The 15490-nt window shown below is 37.9% G+C and overlaps 1 protein-coding gene across 1 annotated transcript in view; it reads right to left on the reverse strand.

Annotated features, from left to right (window-relative positions):
* The window catches only part of ELAPOR2 (endosome-lysosome associated apoptosis and autophagy regulator family member 2), a 188037-nt gene that overhangs the window by 17703 nt on the left and 154844 nt on the right, over window positions 1-15490 (reverse strand). The window contains exons 19-21 of the mRNA XM_053672815.1: window positions 6088-6214; window positions 1202-1380; window positions 102-267 (exon numbers count right to left, since the gene is read on the reverse strand). Coding sequence (XP_053528790.1) covers window positions 102-267; window positions 1202-1380; window positions 6088-6214 — 472 coding nt within the window. The remainder of the gene's footprint in view (window positions 1-101; window positions 268-1201; window positions 1381-6087; window positions 6215-15490) is intronic.

Raw genomic sequence — 15490 nt, forward strand, 5'->3', positions numbered from 1 at the left:
ATTGACATTGTCAAGGACAGAGCTCGCATGGTACCATATCAGGTTAATATGGCCCTAATTTATAAATGCACAGTAATTCCAGGTTAAAGTTTTGCTCTCACCTTTGTTGCCAAGGATTTGAGTTTTCCCAGTAGTGACTGTTTATTGGAATATACAACTTCCTCTTCATTATCTTCTCCTTCCATAATAGCGCAACTGTCCGCAGCTGGGAGTTCACACTCTTTTGAGTTAGTTGTCATTACTAATTTGGAATATTTGTACTCCAGTCTAAGCAGTAGTAAATAGATAGATAAAGTAGATGTTTAATATAAAATAATACTTATTTTAGGTGGTCATATACCAGGTCATTGAACTGTCTTGTAGCATAGTTGCTCTACGACAAATTTTCCCCACCTCCCACATCTTTTCCAGGATTTCAGTTAACTCTATCACTATTTCATTTGATTAAATTGTCCAATTATGAACTTTTGAAACACAAAGAGAAACCTTGAGGTCTAAATGCATTTTCCTAACTTATAAATATTTGGAAACAAACTCACTATACAATATTCCAAAGCTGGAGTCATAAGGCTAAGAATACCGGACAGGCAATTGCTTTGGCCTTTACTGTTTCTATCCCTCATTCCTTTCTATTCAAAACCCCAGATATTCCAACTGTCCTGAGATATCATCATGTGGGACTCTCACAGAACCGCTCACATGTAAATAATTTTAGTAGAGTCAAGTAATGTAACGTATCAATATCGAATCAGGCATTAGACTCAATATTCAACTCCAGGTTCTTGGAGTCCTTCAACAAATAAAGGTGATACCCCCTTACACAATTAGTCTGTTTCTTTGTAAATATCTGCCCATATGAAACCAAAAAGAAAAAGTTGGGGCAAGAATACATCATGTCATGACAAGAAAAATAGACACAAAGAAAATCTGCCCTCCAACCTCAGACCTAAGTCACCCAGACCTCCATTTTTGTTTTGTATTTAATGAGTCTAATTAATAATCTCTAATGGTCTATGATCTCTACATCATCAGAACAACAATTACTTCCATTTGCTGTCTTAAAGGCCTTTCCTATAACTCCTTCACTAGGAGCATCTTATTTTGTCCCCAACAGAAACTATCGGATACAATGATTAAGTCTAAAACTCTCACAGAAGAGACTCTCCAGCTTTTCTATGGTCACTCCAGTGAGGTTACTTACTTCTGATTCTTTTTCCAGAAATAGCAAGTTAGAGCCACCAGCAGAACAGCTGTGAAAGCTCCCACACCTGCTCCCACTTTCAGCCAAAAGTCAACTGTTTCACAGGTTGACAACTTTTTCTCAGGCAAAGAAATTCCTTTAATACACCATTTTGGTTCATTCCATACATATAAGGTTTCCTTAAAAAAAAAACACACAGACAGACAGATGACATGAGAAACAAGATTCAGAAGGCAATGGGTTTTGCCAACCCTTTATTCCTAGTAGGCAAAGAGAATTACTCAGCATTCATGTCGTGGGAGATCCAGAGATGTAGGAGGTATACAGAAGATGGAGGAGAGACACAGAAGAGACTGAATGAGGCAATGATGAATTAAAATGCAATAAAACCATGAATTGTCAGATCAGAAGGCTTGCTACCTGCTGAGGTAGTTGAATAAAAATTATTCCATCTCGATATACTGTTTGGGCTATTTTCCTCACATTCCTGACGATCTCTGACTTCTGACTCATGTTTTTAAATGAAAGTTTAGTTATTTAATATGATTATAATTGGAATGTTTTCACCTACCCATCATGTAGGTCCATTTCCCTTACAGCCTCACCCCTGAGCAGAAGAGCAGTAGATACAGTATGACAGGCAGGCTGCGGTGACTGGTGAAGGGGGAGGTACACACAAGCTGCATCCCTCTTCCTCACGCCAAAATAACCGCCCACACAAGGTGCTTACTCTCAGCCTCCAAAAGTAGATGACTCAATTATTTAGAGTGATGTTTTTCAAACTGCAAGTTGCAACTAACTAGTGAATAGTGAAATCAATATATTGGGTCTCAACCAGCAATTTTCTTAAATAAATAGATAAAATAAAACAGATTAGAACTAAAAATCAGAGTACAGTGCATAGTTCCTAATATATTTCAACACATGCAGTTACCAGCAGCCATCTGCATGATGATTATATCCTGTGACATTAAATCTTATGGGGCATTAAATTATTTACTCATGGTGTCTCATTAAATTTTCTGGTGTACGATGGCACTTATCAACATCCTAACACAAGGATAACACCAGAATGTTTAATATGATTTTATATTCATGCACAAATTTCTGCAGTTAGTCATGAAATGACTGATACACAGAATTGTTTTTTACTTTGAGAAAAAGTTTCAACTAAATTCTGGATAAGAACTTTCAGAATGTATTTTTAAAAAGTACATTAAGCCCTGGCCAGGTGGCTCAGTTATTTGGAGGGATGTTCCATACACCAAAAGGATGTGGATTTGATTTGTGTTCAGGGCACTACCTAGGTTGTAGGTGCAGTCCTCGGTTGGGATGCATACAGGAGGCAACCAATGGATGTGTGTCTCACATGGATGTTTCTCTCTCTCTCTCTCTCTGTCTCTCTCTCACTCCTCTCTCCTTCCCTCTTTCCTTCCCCTCCTTTCTCTCTAAAATCAATACACTTACTAACTAGGTGAGGATTAGAAAAAGGACATTAACATTAAAAATTTTTTAGTGCATAATAATTGTAACATTGTCATTAAACTTAGTGTGAATAAATTACTTTTAAAATTGGCCACAATTTTATAAAAAAGATGAGGTGAGAAATGAAGAGGCATATTCAAGCTGAACTGCTGCATCTCTAAGTATAATGACAATTAACACAAAAATTTAACCCAAGTCAGCAAATGTTGACTTCATCTGAAGTGCATTCCAACAAGAAAACAGACTGTAGAAGAGTTTATACAGTTTTATTAAATGTCCAACAGTGAAAATAGTAAGCTCTAATGAGTTTTATTTTTTAAAAAAGCACTAAATTTTTTAAAGTAAAAAGATACTTGTAAATCTAGTATACTTAACTTTTCAATACACTCCTCAAATTGTCAGACCAAAAAAAAATCCAGCTATTGGCAAAATTTCTTAGTCATCTATAACTTAGTCCTTTTATATATTTCTTAGTCACTCTATTAATTAAGAAGACTTATCCCTTCATTCAGTCACATGTCATTGGCAAATAATAAAATGACTGACAACGCAGCTGAAAAAAATTATTTTCCAGCATGTAGGGAGATTTTGTGAACAGAGTGAGATTAATTTGATGCTAAATTTAAAAACATTCCTTTTAATGATCACACAGTCATCTCTTCAAATCTTTACTACTGTCTGACATTTAGAAGTAATACTTAATACATCCTTAGAACCTGGTATAGATTTTGGTAATCCAATTTGCTAAGGACTTTTATTACATGTTATGTAACTCTTTAAGCTTATATCAGCTATATGTGAAGGAACTGTGGTGTGTGATTTTTAACTTTGTACACATCTGGATTTGATGTATTTACAGAATTGGGGAAGTGAAATACAAAACGAAAAATTACAAAGGATGGAGCAAGAACTAGAGCAGAAATACAGCGGAATTATTTAAAGCTTAAAAGATACCCATAGCGTATATTTTGCAATGTTTTTTTTTCCCTACCAGAACACTTCAGCATCCAAAGAAATCCACCGTTGGCCATGGACATAATGGAAAACATAGTGAAAGCTACCCTTTGCAGTATATAAAGCTCATGGAAGAGCAGAGTTTCTGAAACATTTTATTCAGAGGTTGGAGGTAAAAACACCCACTCAGTGCATCACACCCATCTGTTTATTGTTGCAATGGAATACACCAAGCAAGATACATGGGCTTACAAATGGCATTTCATATTTTTCCAGCTGAAGCTTAATCTCATTTGGCAGATACTTTCAAAATTGGCATCTAAGGATGACAAAATGGTGTATGTAACTGATTTGGGTATTTCTCAAATTAAATTGGAAATAAGGGGGGTAATAATATATATCAACATGTCAAATACATCAAAGTGTTCCAAAAGATATTGTTCATAAGGTCAAAACAATATTTTAAAATCACCTTGTAACTATCTGCTCTTAATATTTTTATAACATGTGAACAGAATTTTTTTCAATGAAGACAGTTTGAATGAGATAAAATTAGAGAAACTGATACCACCTCACTGTCTTAAACCTCAAATTATTACATAAATAGAAATATTAAATATTAAAGAATATTTGAGTAAAAGGTAGCTTAGCTTTTCAAAACTCTTAAACTAAACTTGGTAGACAAAGAAGGGAATGCATCTTCGTTTTTCATTTATTCTAGTAAGTTTATCACAATTTTAGAGAAAAGGTAAAGATGAATTTCCACTGTGAAGCATTATAAGTATATCATTATTATTATTGTGAGGACTTAAAAGACACCATTTCTGTGAACTTGGACTTCTTACCCTTGACCTACTTAAAAATGCAAGAGGAAACTGGCTCAGTAGTCATCAGATGTGTGAGCCATGCCATCTTTGAGAGCTCTAAACTGGAATGAGCTGTCTACAGGTAAGCACACTTGATGAATTAAGTAAAATATTTTCGAGTATTTGTTTTAGTGTTGAATGTCTGGGGACTTCCCCATTTTTATATGAAGTTATTAAAATATTTTATATTAATGTTATGCTTATACTTTATCATTAAATATAAACAGAAGTATTGTTCCACGAAACAATCTTATTTTTAGGCATGTCTGAGTTTGGGCGTGTGGACTAGTTAGGTTTGATGGACAACATTATTTCTTACTACAGGTTCACTATCATTAAAGTTTGAAAAATAGCCATTTAGAGAATTGTTCTCTGTGGAGTTTCTTTCCCCTAGAGGTGAACACTACTTCTTCCAAATATGCTTGAATGCATGGGATTGGGTGGGGCATTCTGACTTCTCACTCTCCCGCCCTTCAGCCTGACCATTACAGAAGCCTGGGAAGGCTTTCCTTTGACCATGAGCCTACTGCTTGCTGACCTGAAGCTCAGTCCTGCCCCGTCTACCTTCTGGCTCTCAGAAAGGTCTTTGGAACCTCTGATCTGCTACCGCTTACTCTCCAATAAGGTTCCACACTGGTATTGATTTAAGGTCATATGTGCTTCTTTACTGTCATTTCAGCAGAGTGTGGAGAGGGGAGGTAGTCAATAAGTGGTCTAATGGAAGAAAAGTTTGTGTTTTTCATACGAGATGACTGAAGGTTGGTGCAGTGAAGTAGGCACTCTCAAACACTAGTAGAAGTGCAAACTGATAGAACCAAAGTGACTTAGTAACAGGTATCAAGAACCTTTGAAGTGTCCATCTCTTAGAATCCAGTTCCTCTCTTTATAGTAATGAATTCTAAGGCAATAATCAAATTCCCAAAATGAATGTTCATTTACAGAGTTATGATTGAAAACAAAAAGATTTTTTTCAATTTTTCTCAACTGTCTAATAACAGGAGAATTGTTAAATTCCAAATTTTATACATATATACATGTATATATGAACATCTGTCAATAACTAAAAACCACGTTTTTCAAAAAAAAGTTTAAATGACAAAGGAAATAAATATAAATAGTAAACAAAAATATATTTGAACCCCAATTTTATTTAAAAAAGCAGATAAGCAAACAGGAATGAAGAGAAAATGTAGAATAGGATCTCAATTATACATATATATGCTTTATTCTTAGAGACACTTCTTGTGGTGAGTTGGTTATCCATCCCCACTTTAATTATACCTATGACTGCATTACAGAATCATATCTTGGTTTAATGATATCATTTCTTTATAATCCAGGTAGAATCCCACAACTCCCTTGCCATAATTCCTTTTTCCACTCTCGGTGTACATATTCAGCTACCTCAGCATATGGGAGTTTCACTACCAAATATGATTTTAAACAAACATGAATGTCACGTTAAGTGAACTATAAGCTTTAGCCCTGCCCTCGAATCCAAGTTTCTATGATGCAAGCAATGTTCAACTGATAATTACATCTGCAATGACACAGTTCTGCTTCGACGGGTTGGCTCCTCACCTGCAACCCTCTCTTACAGGCTCCCTCGATCTCATGAAAGTCGTGCTCCGTGCACAGAGGGCAAGCCTCAGCGCTCTCCCACAGGAAGTAGAATGTACAACCATCACAGGTACCTGCCGGACACTTGCTGAAGTGAAAAGTGAAAAACAACAAAAATGACAGCTTTAGTAACACATTCAACAAGTGCACTCAACTTGTGTGTGTGTGCATACCGAGATGCAATATGTGGATACTTAGGAAATATACAAAAAATAATAATCTTAAGGAGACAAAAACCACAATGAGATAGCACTTTGCACCTACTAGGATGGCTAGAATCAAAAAGACAGGTAATAACAAGTGTTGTAAGGATGAGGGGAAACTAGAACCCTTACATACTGCTGATAGGAATATAAAATGGGGAAGGTGCTTTGGGAGACTCTGGTAGTTTCTCAGACAATTAAACAGGAAGTTACCTTATGATATAGCAATTCCACTTCTAAGTAAATACTCAAGAGAAATGAAAATGTGTTCACATACACAAAAAATCTGTACATGAATGTTCATAGAAGCATTAATCAGAACAGCCAAAATGCAGAAACAACTGAAATATCCATCAACATTAAGACGGGGTGAATGCATAAACAAAATGCTGTATAACAGCAATAAAGAAGAATGCATTACTAATATATGTCCCAGCTTGTGTGAACCTCAAAAATATTACATTGAAAGAAGCCAATCAAAAAATTCCATATTTTATGTGATGTTACTCATTTTAAAGTCCATAATAGGGAAATCTATAAACAGAAAGTTGGTTAGTGGTTGCTTAGAGCTGGAGTGGGGGTTGGGATATATGGAGATGATAGATAAAGGCTATGGGCTTTCTTTCTGAGGAAATGAAATGTTCTAAAATTGACTATGGTGATGTTTGCACAGACCAAAATACAAAATAACCATTAAATTAGATAGTTTAAATTAGCGAATTGTAATGGTATGTGAATTACCTTTCTATAAAGCTATTTTTTAAAAAATTAAAGGAGAGACCGGCACAGATAATGACAAAAAAAATTATCTGGGAAGGTTTCTTGGTAGAAGTGATGCCCAAACCAAATCTTAAATATTCTAGAATAGTAGGAGTTAGCCAGCATAGGAGGGAAGAAGGCAAGAGAATTTCTGCCAATGGGATAAAAGGATAGATGAAGTGGGAAGAAATTACAAGTGGGTTTTGTAGCTGGAGCTTCAAGAGTAAGGCCAGGAGCGAGCAGTAGGTACCCAGGTAGGCTCGAGGTGGTAATGGAAGGCTGCAATTTCTGTTTAAGGGAATCTGCATAGGCAAGGTGCTTTAGGTAATAGAATGATACACAGGACCACGGTCTGAAGAAGGTGCAAAATGACAGGAAAACAAAATTGCCTAAGTGAGAAAGCAAACAAAACCACCACCAGGGCAACACACAGCTCAGTGATGCAAATGTTTTGCAGTCCTGGGTTTTCTTTGCCTGACAGGATGACTTCCGCCAAGATGTGGTTCCACTGATCACTGAGCGATGCTGGATGAAGTTCAGACACAGGTGCAACCAGCAGGCAGGGGCCAAATGGAGATTTTTTTGAAACTCTGCTTTCTGGGGGGTGGGGGCCCTATTATTGTCAACTTGGCACTTGCATTTTAAGAGCAGATAAACACAACATGGTCCAAAAATTAACCTGCTGCGACTGTGTACAGAATTCTTACTGAATGAAATAAGAAGGCATTTGGACAATTCCTACTGGGAATGATTGTTTTGTTTATTGATTCAGTGAAACTCAGAAAATATTGTTCTCTTAATTTGTATACTACACTTCCCTTAAATCAAACCATATAAATACAAGGCATTACCCTGCAAACCTTCTTCAGACCTTAGCTGGGGCTGAGCATGGGTGTCCAGAAACACTGAGTAACAAAAAGACAGACACAGAATAACAGGGAGAATCCAAACGATACCCCTTTTTAAGACTTCAAATGTCAAAGCTATCATTTTCATTCTACCAAAAAGGTAAAATTTCATACTCTTTGTTAATTAAATATATTATGTTACCCTAGAATGTGAACACAAAAATTTCTAAAAATTGACTGCATTTTTACATAACCACCTTCCCAAAGTGTCTATGTGCTACAGACTAAATGAGCACAGGGGAAATGTAAGTAAAAGCCAAGTTCTTTATAACATGCTGCAGAGACGGAGGCCCACTATTGTCAGAGCTAAGAACAATGGTGAACAGTGATTCTTTGGAAAAATGGCTGAACTCTGAATCCCTCTGTTTGGAAAAGCAGAGTAATAAATATATTCAGACTAATAAACAAAAAAATTAACAGTAAATGCAATAGGTGAAAACAAAGTCAATTTTAAAAATTACTCCTAATGTCTACCTTCCAGATCAGTAAAAACAATCCAAAATTGGGAAAAAATTGGGTAACTGTTTAGAAAAGTCCTTCAAGAATACAATTATTATTTTCTTAACAATGACTTGCAACTTTAAAAATAATTACACTTTTCTGATCATTTAGCAAATATTACCCAATATGCTTTCCCACACAAATCTCTCCTCCCCGAATTGTTTTCTGTTTTTTTCTTTCCAACACAGAGAATTTGTAAAGGGGTGAGGGTACTGTTTATTTGGGGAAAATAAAAGTGTAAGTCTGCTAGAGTTTGAGAATAAAAAACCCAAATAAAAAAAAAAGAAAATTAATCAAAGTCACAGAAAGCTCTGGAGAGAGGCTTAGGTTGAAATTCTAATTGGACTTTCAACTGATTGTGTGTTTTTCATAAGTAACTCAATGCTCTCACCTTCTCATTTTCATAATTTGTCAAAAGCAGAATGTGCGCTTTCCTGGGGTGGTTATAAAGAATAAAATGAGAGAATGCCTTTGGAAAGTTTAAAGCACTGCAAAATATAAAACACTATTACCCATGCGCATCATTTTCTAAAAAATTGGTAGAGCTACAGGAACAGAAAAGAAAATCAAGACATTGATGTCATTTATAAGCTGCCAGGAGGTGTCAAAATACTACAATGATTCATTGCACTTCCTTGGTAGACTTCACTTTTTAAAAGAAACTCTCAGGATAAAAGCAGTTTAATTTAGAATCAATTCTTTAATTCTTTTAACCCAATGAATCATTTAAAGTGGGGAATATTCAAATTTGACTCTGTCATAAACGTAAGTTTCACAGTTTGATTCAGGCCTTACCTATGAAACTAGGGTATATAAAGCAGGAACAATTTTGACAGTGCTTACACATAAAATGAAAATAGAAAGAAAGATGCAAGAAAAATATTTTCTCCTACTAAGAAAAGAACAAAAAAGTGAGTACTAAATCAATAAATGCTTTATGGCCAAATATGTAAAAACGCTTTTCTGTTGGATGACCTGAGTCCCCACCGTCTTTGCCCCCGACCCCCATCTCTTTAGAAGTATCACTCACTGTGCTTCTTTTACAACTGTTGGTCCACATGGTCATCAGAGAAAGCAGAAAGTAAATGTTGAGAGACAGGACAAAGTCACAGACGGCTGAGGCGTGCAAGACCAGAGCCCTACAGGATGACTGGGTGTGCTGTGAACTGCAGGCAGAGACCATTTTACATGGAAAAGACAACCAGCTGAAACTGGTTGTTTTGGTTTTATTGATAAGTGAAAAGGAGGCTTTCCAGTTTATTTTGCTTTGGGGATTGTCTTACCAGGCAGGGCAGCACTGGCAACATGTAAGAATTCAGATTAATTTTTTTTAAGAAGTGGTGTCTTGGACTCTAAAACATAATGCATTACCTGGAGGTACAACTGGGCTGAACTATGAGTTATTAGTGTCCTCTTTTAAATGAATCATTTTACTTAAAGTGAACTCTACTTCATTCATATTAAAAACTTGTGGAGAAGAATTTTTTTCTTTGGAACCACTATGACTTAATACTCAACCTATCATTAATTGTTGGGATAAGTTGGCTTATTTCACTTAGCCAATGTTCTACAAGTCCATCCATGCTGTCATGAAGGGTTAAATTTTCTTCTTTTTTATGGCTGAGTAGTATTCCACTGTATAAATAAATACCATGTGATTTCACGCATGTGTGGAATCCAGTGAACAAACTGAACCAACAAGCAAAAAAGAGACAGACTCATAGATAGAGAGCAGGATGAAAGCTCTGTGGGGAGTGGGGTGGAGGTATAGGGATCAAGCAAAAAAGAAAAAGGACTCATGGACATGGACAACAGGGTGGGGATTGCAGGGTTGGGGTGTGGGCAGAGGTGAAAAGGAGCATAAGGGGGATTGATGGTAATAGAAAAATACAATAAAAATAAAACTATTTTTAGGAAGTGAAAATTAAATTGTTGGGGTAGTTGATAAAGCGGTGTAAAATTGTTTTGCCTAAGCTCTGTTCAAAATCCAAAATTAAAACAAATCCATCTATGTTGTCAGTACATTTCTGATCCTCCCAGAGTTAGTTTCAGGATGCTGGGAGGAAAGGCCACAGCCTTGCACACCTAGAACACTTCTGCTTCGGTGGTAGGGCACGAATGTTGCTGAGCTTCTTTTGTGTGGGGTTTTGGTAGGTTTCTTGAGGTTCCCAGTCTTGGGGGTCTAAAGACTGACATCCTCTGGGAGGGGTGATGTTCTCTGACCTGCTGCTAGTGACTCTCGCAGCTTTGGCATCTCAGAAAGGCCAGCCTTTCTCTGCTGACGATGCCCTGTCATTGGCAGAAACCCCTCTTGCGCGGGGTCCATACAGGGCACTTGCATCTTGCTCCAATCATGTTCGCACTGAGACTGAAGAGCATAGATCACTTTCGACCGGGCTTGAACATAAGGTATTTTGACCCACAGCTCTTAGATCCAGGGATCTAAAGTTCTACGAGTCTCCTGCAAAAACCTCCCTTTCAAAAGACTGCCTGGGACTAATAACCAAATGTCAGCACCTGACCAAGACCTGGTACCAACTACATTAATGGGCACACCCTAGTTCTTTTTATCTGTCGACTCTGTATTTTCTGCAGTGTAAAAAATACCTGGCAAACTTTAGCGACCTTATTTCAAAATTGATCTTAAACTTTTATGACTGTTCTGTGATCTTTTGTATCATGTGTTAAGATTACTCATAAGTATCTGAATTGTATAATTTTAATAATTCTGTATTAAAGTTTTCCTGGTTCTTGATCAGAGCAAGTTTTCATTGCTTTCCCTGCGCATAATGCCTTTATATATCTCCTTACATTTTAAAGTTATGACAATATTTGGTTTTAATCTTTGCAGTTCTATTGCCTTTTTAAAGTTAACTTATACAGATTTAGATATCTATTACTTGTCCATAAATAGTACAGAGGAAAAAGAAAACAAGGAATTGCCCTGGCAGGTATGGCTCACTTGGTTAGTGTGTCATCCCACAAACCAAAAGGTCATGAATTCCATTCCTGGTCAGGGCACATACCTAGGTTGCGGGTTTGGTCCCAAGTCAGGACACAATTATCTCTCCCTTTCTCCTTCTCCCTTCCTCCCCTTCTCTCTCAAATCAATAAGCATGTCCTTGAGTGAGGATTAAGAAAAAAAGGAAAAGAAAACAAGCAACTCATTTAAGCAATAATTACTCTTTTGCTCTTACCAACTTAAAATGGATGGACTTTGGGCTTTCACAGTTCTTCCCCAAAGACCAAAGAAGACACTATACTAGCATCCAATAACTCTAACAGACTATAAATCAGAGCCTGGGCAATAAGCCCTGGCACACGGAACCACTGAATACCACCAGGACTGTGAAACATCCCTTTTCTGACAGACAATATTCTCAGAGGCTACACTTATAATGAAGATGAATCTGGAATGTGAAGGAGGTTTTGGCAAAATGACTTTAGACTGATTTATAAACTACCCAAGCAATTAAATATCTTGATAAGTTTTGAGAGATTGGGGATGCTCATGTTTCCTCTCACTCGAAACATTAATCAAGAAGACTGTATTTGAGGAAAGATGACTCATGAAAAGAAGGCACCAGTGATACGCAGATCAGCTGAGTTACCCCAGATAAATGTGATATTTGCCTCTGCTTAGCACACGTCTTTGCAAATCTCTGCCTAAAAGGGATTGGAGAAAACAATAAACAAAAAGATCAAAACACGATGGCAATGGAAAGAACAACAGACACGGTGGGAAAAGCATCCCATCATGTCTGTGCTGCTAGACGGCTAGACAGGGTGGGTGCCTTCTGTGTTTCCTACCGGGTCCAGTAAACAGGCTGGACGTGAGGATCTCTAATGTGCTATGCATCTCTATCATCAAAGTAAAGCCGCTTCCCTCTGTCTATTCCTAATAAGCCTTTTTTATAACCTTTTCACTAAAAGACATTTCTCGTCTTTGAAAGAGCACTTCGGGCACAATGCTTAGCTCTGATTATTCCTCACAAAAGGAGAACCTTCGATTCCTCTAACCACCTACGATCCTGATTAGAGGTTTGGGAAGCCTTTTCGGCAGAGTCTGGAGAGGCATTTATTTGGGGGTATCAGAGCTCTGTTGTGTTGGCAATATATTCTTTGGACCAGGTACAAGCTGCATTAGATAATCTCAAAAGTCCACTCCAGCTCTCGGGTTTCATCTACCACAGGATCATGCAGTTAAGTTTTTATCTAAAATGTCTCACACCCCCCAGGCACTTTGTGGAGTGAGAAACCAGCAGCATTTGCCAGACCAGACACAGGCTGATGTTTCCCCTCGCAGCCCTACTAATTTGCTGCTCTCTCTGAATTCCACACGAAATACAAAGAACACACAGTTCCCCCTTTCTCGTGCCTCGTTCACTGTCTGTTAAGAGTCTCATTTTCCCAGGGCTGGGCGTCTTATGATATTTTCCCAGGTTACCAAGATACAGAGCCCCAATCGATATTACTACTGCCGTTTGCCTTTGCCTGCTTTGCTGACATTCTTGGCCAAGATGCTTTAACCTGTAGGTAGAATCCCTTGTGACCTGCCAGTCTTGCTGCTGAGGCTTCTTGATCAGCAGAGAGACTTCTCAAGGCAATTGCCTGGTTAGCACCTTCCTCTCTCTCCTTGAGAATTTAAAGCTTCCACAGCCCCCCAAAAATGCTAGTTACATTCTCTTCAAAAGTAGCCCAAGTATCTGGCTTAGTTAACAGTTCTGTTTCATTAGGAGAAAATCACAAATTTTTATTCAGCCTTGCAGCTAAAGATAATTCTAATTATTGCAGAACAAGCTTCTACTGCTCCTGTTCTGATCCCAGAGCTCCCCCTTGTGACCTGATGGGAAATTAATTCAAAAAAGAACTAAAGACCTGCAATATAGATTCTGGGGTTCAAGCAGTTCCCTAAGGTGGTGGTCCTCCAACTTCAGTGTGTAGCACAAGTATAAAATAAAATTTATCAAGATATCGGTGAAGAAATCCACCCTGTAAACCATGAGATTTTAAAATAGCTTATCAGAAAACTAAAATGCAGAACAAAGTTTCAGTATCTGTCTCAAAGAAAAAAAAAGCCAAATCTCTAAAACATGGGTTAAGACCAATGCTTCTCAAATAGACACCCAAAGTATTCTGTTGCAAGTGATCTTGAGAAACCCTTGAGAAGACAGTTAAGTTTCCAAAGTTAAAAAAAAAAAAAACCTTGCTACAGGCCAACTTTCCTCTCTTCACAACTAAAAAAAAAAAAAAAAGCAGTTTCTAGATACCATCATTTAACATCATTAGACTATTTTTTAGTATTACTTTAAAGAATCAAAACCCACCTTGGGATAGTTAGAAATACATATTTTCTAAAGGATAGGCTTAGTCTTTCAGCTACATTATCTGCTTGAGTCTGAGATCTGGAGGAGGCTTCACAAGTCATCCATGAAGACCCCTAGAGACTAGACCCAGGGGGGTTCATTGCTAGGTCCAAAAAGGGCCTCAGAAGTACTCAAGTAAGGAGAACAAGCATCTAAACTCAGAGCCACATGGTGGGACATCAGAGAACAATGAAAGAAAACTCAGAACATACCTTCTCATTTAAAAAGTGTGGTTTGCTGCCTCGGCTTTAGCACCTATGCTGGCCCAGGGATCTTCTACCACGTGATACTGTGGGATTCAGAATAAACCACCCCAAGATGTGCCTCAGTGGTATCCAGGTTACTTTGAGCTTAAGGCAATTTTAGCTTCAGGCTCAAAAAACTTTGGCCCCTCCCGTTAACTACTATCTACAGAACAGGACAAAGTCCTATTTACTAGAGCTCTGCTCTTCTTAACATCCTGCAATGACCCCTTTGAAGCCTCCAAGGTACATTACCTCATCCCTAGGTCAGGATGGTGTATGCCTGACCCCTTTCTGTCTTTGAACTTCTTCTGCATGGGGGTCTCTGACTCTCTCACGTATGTGGGGTTCCAACGCATATGTGTGCATTAGGTGTGGTTATATTCTCTTGCTAATCTGCCTCATGTCCATTTGATGACTAGACCAGCTAAAAGAATCTTGAGGGTAGAGGAACATTTTTGTTCCTCCCCCACAATCCTGATGTAACATGAGTGGGATAACTTAAGATCTCTCAAGGGTTACTATGAAACTATCAAAAAACAAGATTAAATCAATCATTTCTTTTTTAAAAATGTAAACTTTTTAAGCTTGATGAAGGAAAATCTGGGACTTCCAGGCAAGATGGTAGCACAGGAAAATGCGGTACTTGCCTCCTTCCACAACCACATCAAAATTACAACAGAACTATAGAACAACCAACATTCAGAAACACCTGAAATCTGGCTAAGTGCAAGTCCCACAACTAGGGAATTAGCCACATCAAGATTGGTAGGAGAGGCAGAGAAGGGAATGAGATGGTCCTGTACCCATAACTGGTGGATAAAAATTGAAAGGAGTATCTCAGCTGCAGAGACCTCCTGAAGAGTGAGAGGTCCCAGCCCCACACCAGAACCCTATACTAAGGCTCCAGAGCCAGGGAGAGAAGTCCCCATAACTTCCAGCTCTAAAACCCAGCAGAGATTGAGGCTGAGGGAGACACAGGGCTTCAGGAATCCCAGGCAGTTCCTCTCTTTTGAAATATATTTTATGATTATGCTATTACAGTTGTCCCATTTTTTTCTCCCCTCTATTCACCTCCACCCTATACCCCCACCCACCAGCATTTCCCCTCCCTTTAGTTCATGTCTATGGGTCATAAATATAAGTTCTTTGGCTTCTCCAGTTCTTAAACTATTCTTAACCTCCCCCTGTCTATTTTGTACCTACCATTTATGCTTCTTATTCCCCTATTCTCCCCCACCCCATCTCTCCCCACCAATAACCCTCCATGTGATCTCCATTTCTGTGATTCTGTTCCTATCCTAGTTGATTGCTTAGTTTGTTTCTCTTTTTGTTTTTTTAGCTTCAGTTATTGATAGTTGTGAGTTTGTGGTCATTTTACTGTT

This window comes from Artibeus jamaicensis, unplaced genomic scaffold, assembly GCF_021234435.1.
Source record: "Artibeus jamaicensis isolate MK-2021 breed Jamaican fruit bat unplaced genomic scaffold, CSHL_Jam_final contig_787, whole genome shotgun sequence".
NCBI classification, from domain to species: domain Eukaryota; kingdom Metazoa; phylum Chordata; class Mammalia; order Chiroptera; family Phyllostomidae; genus Artibeus; species Artibeus jamaicensis.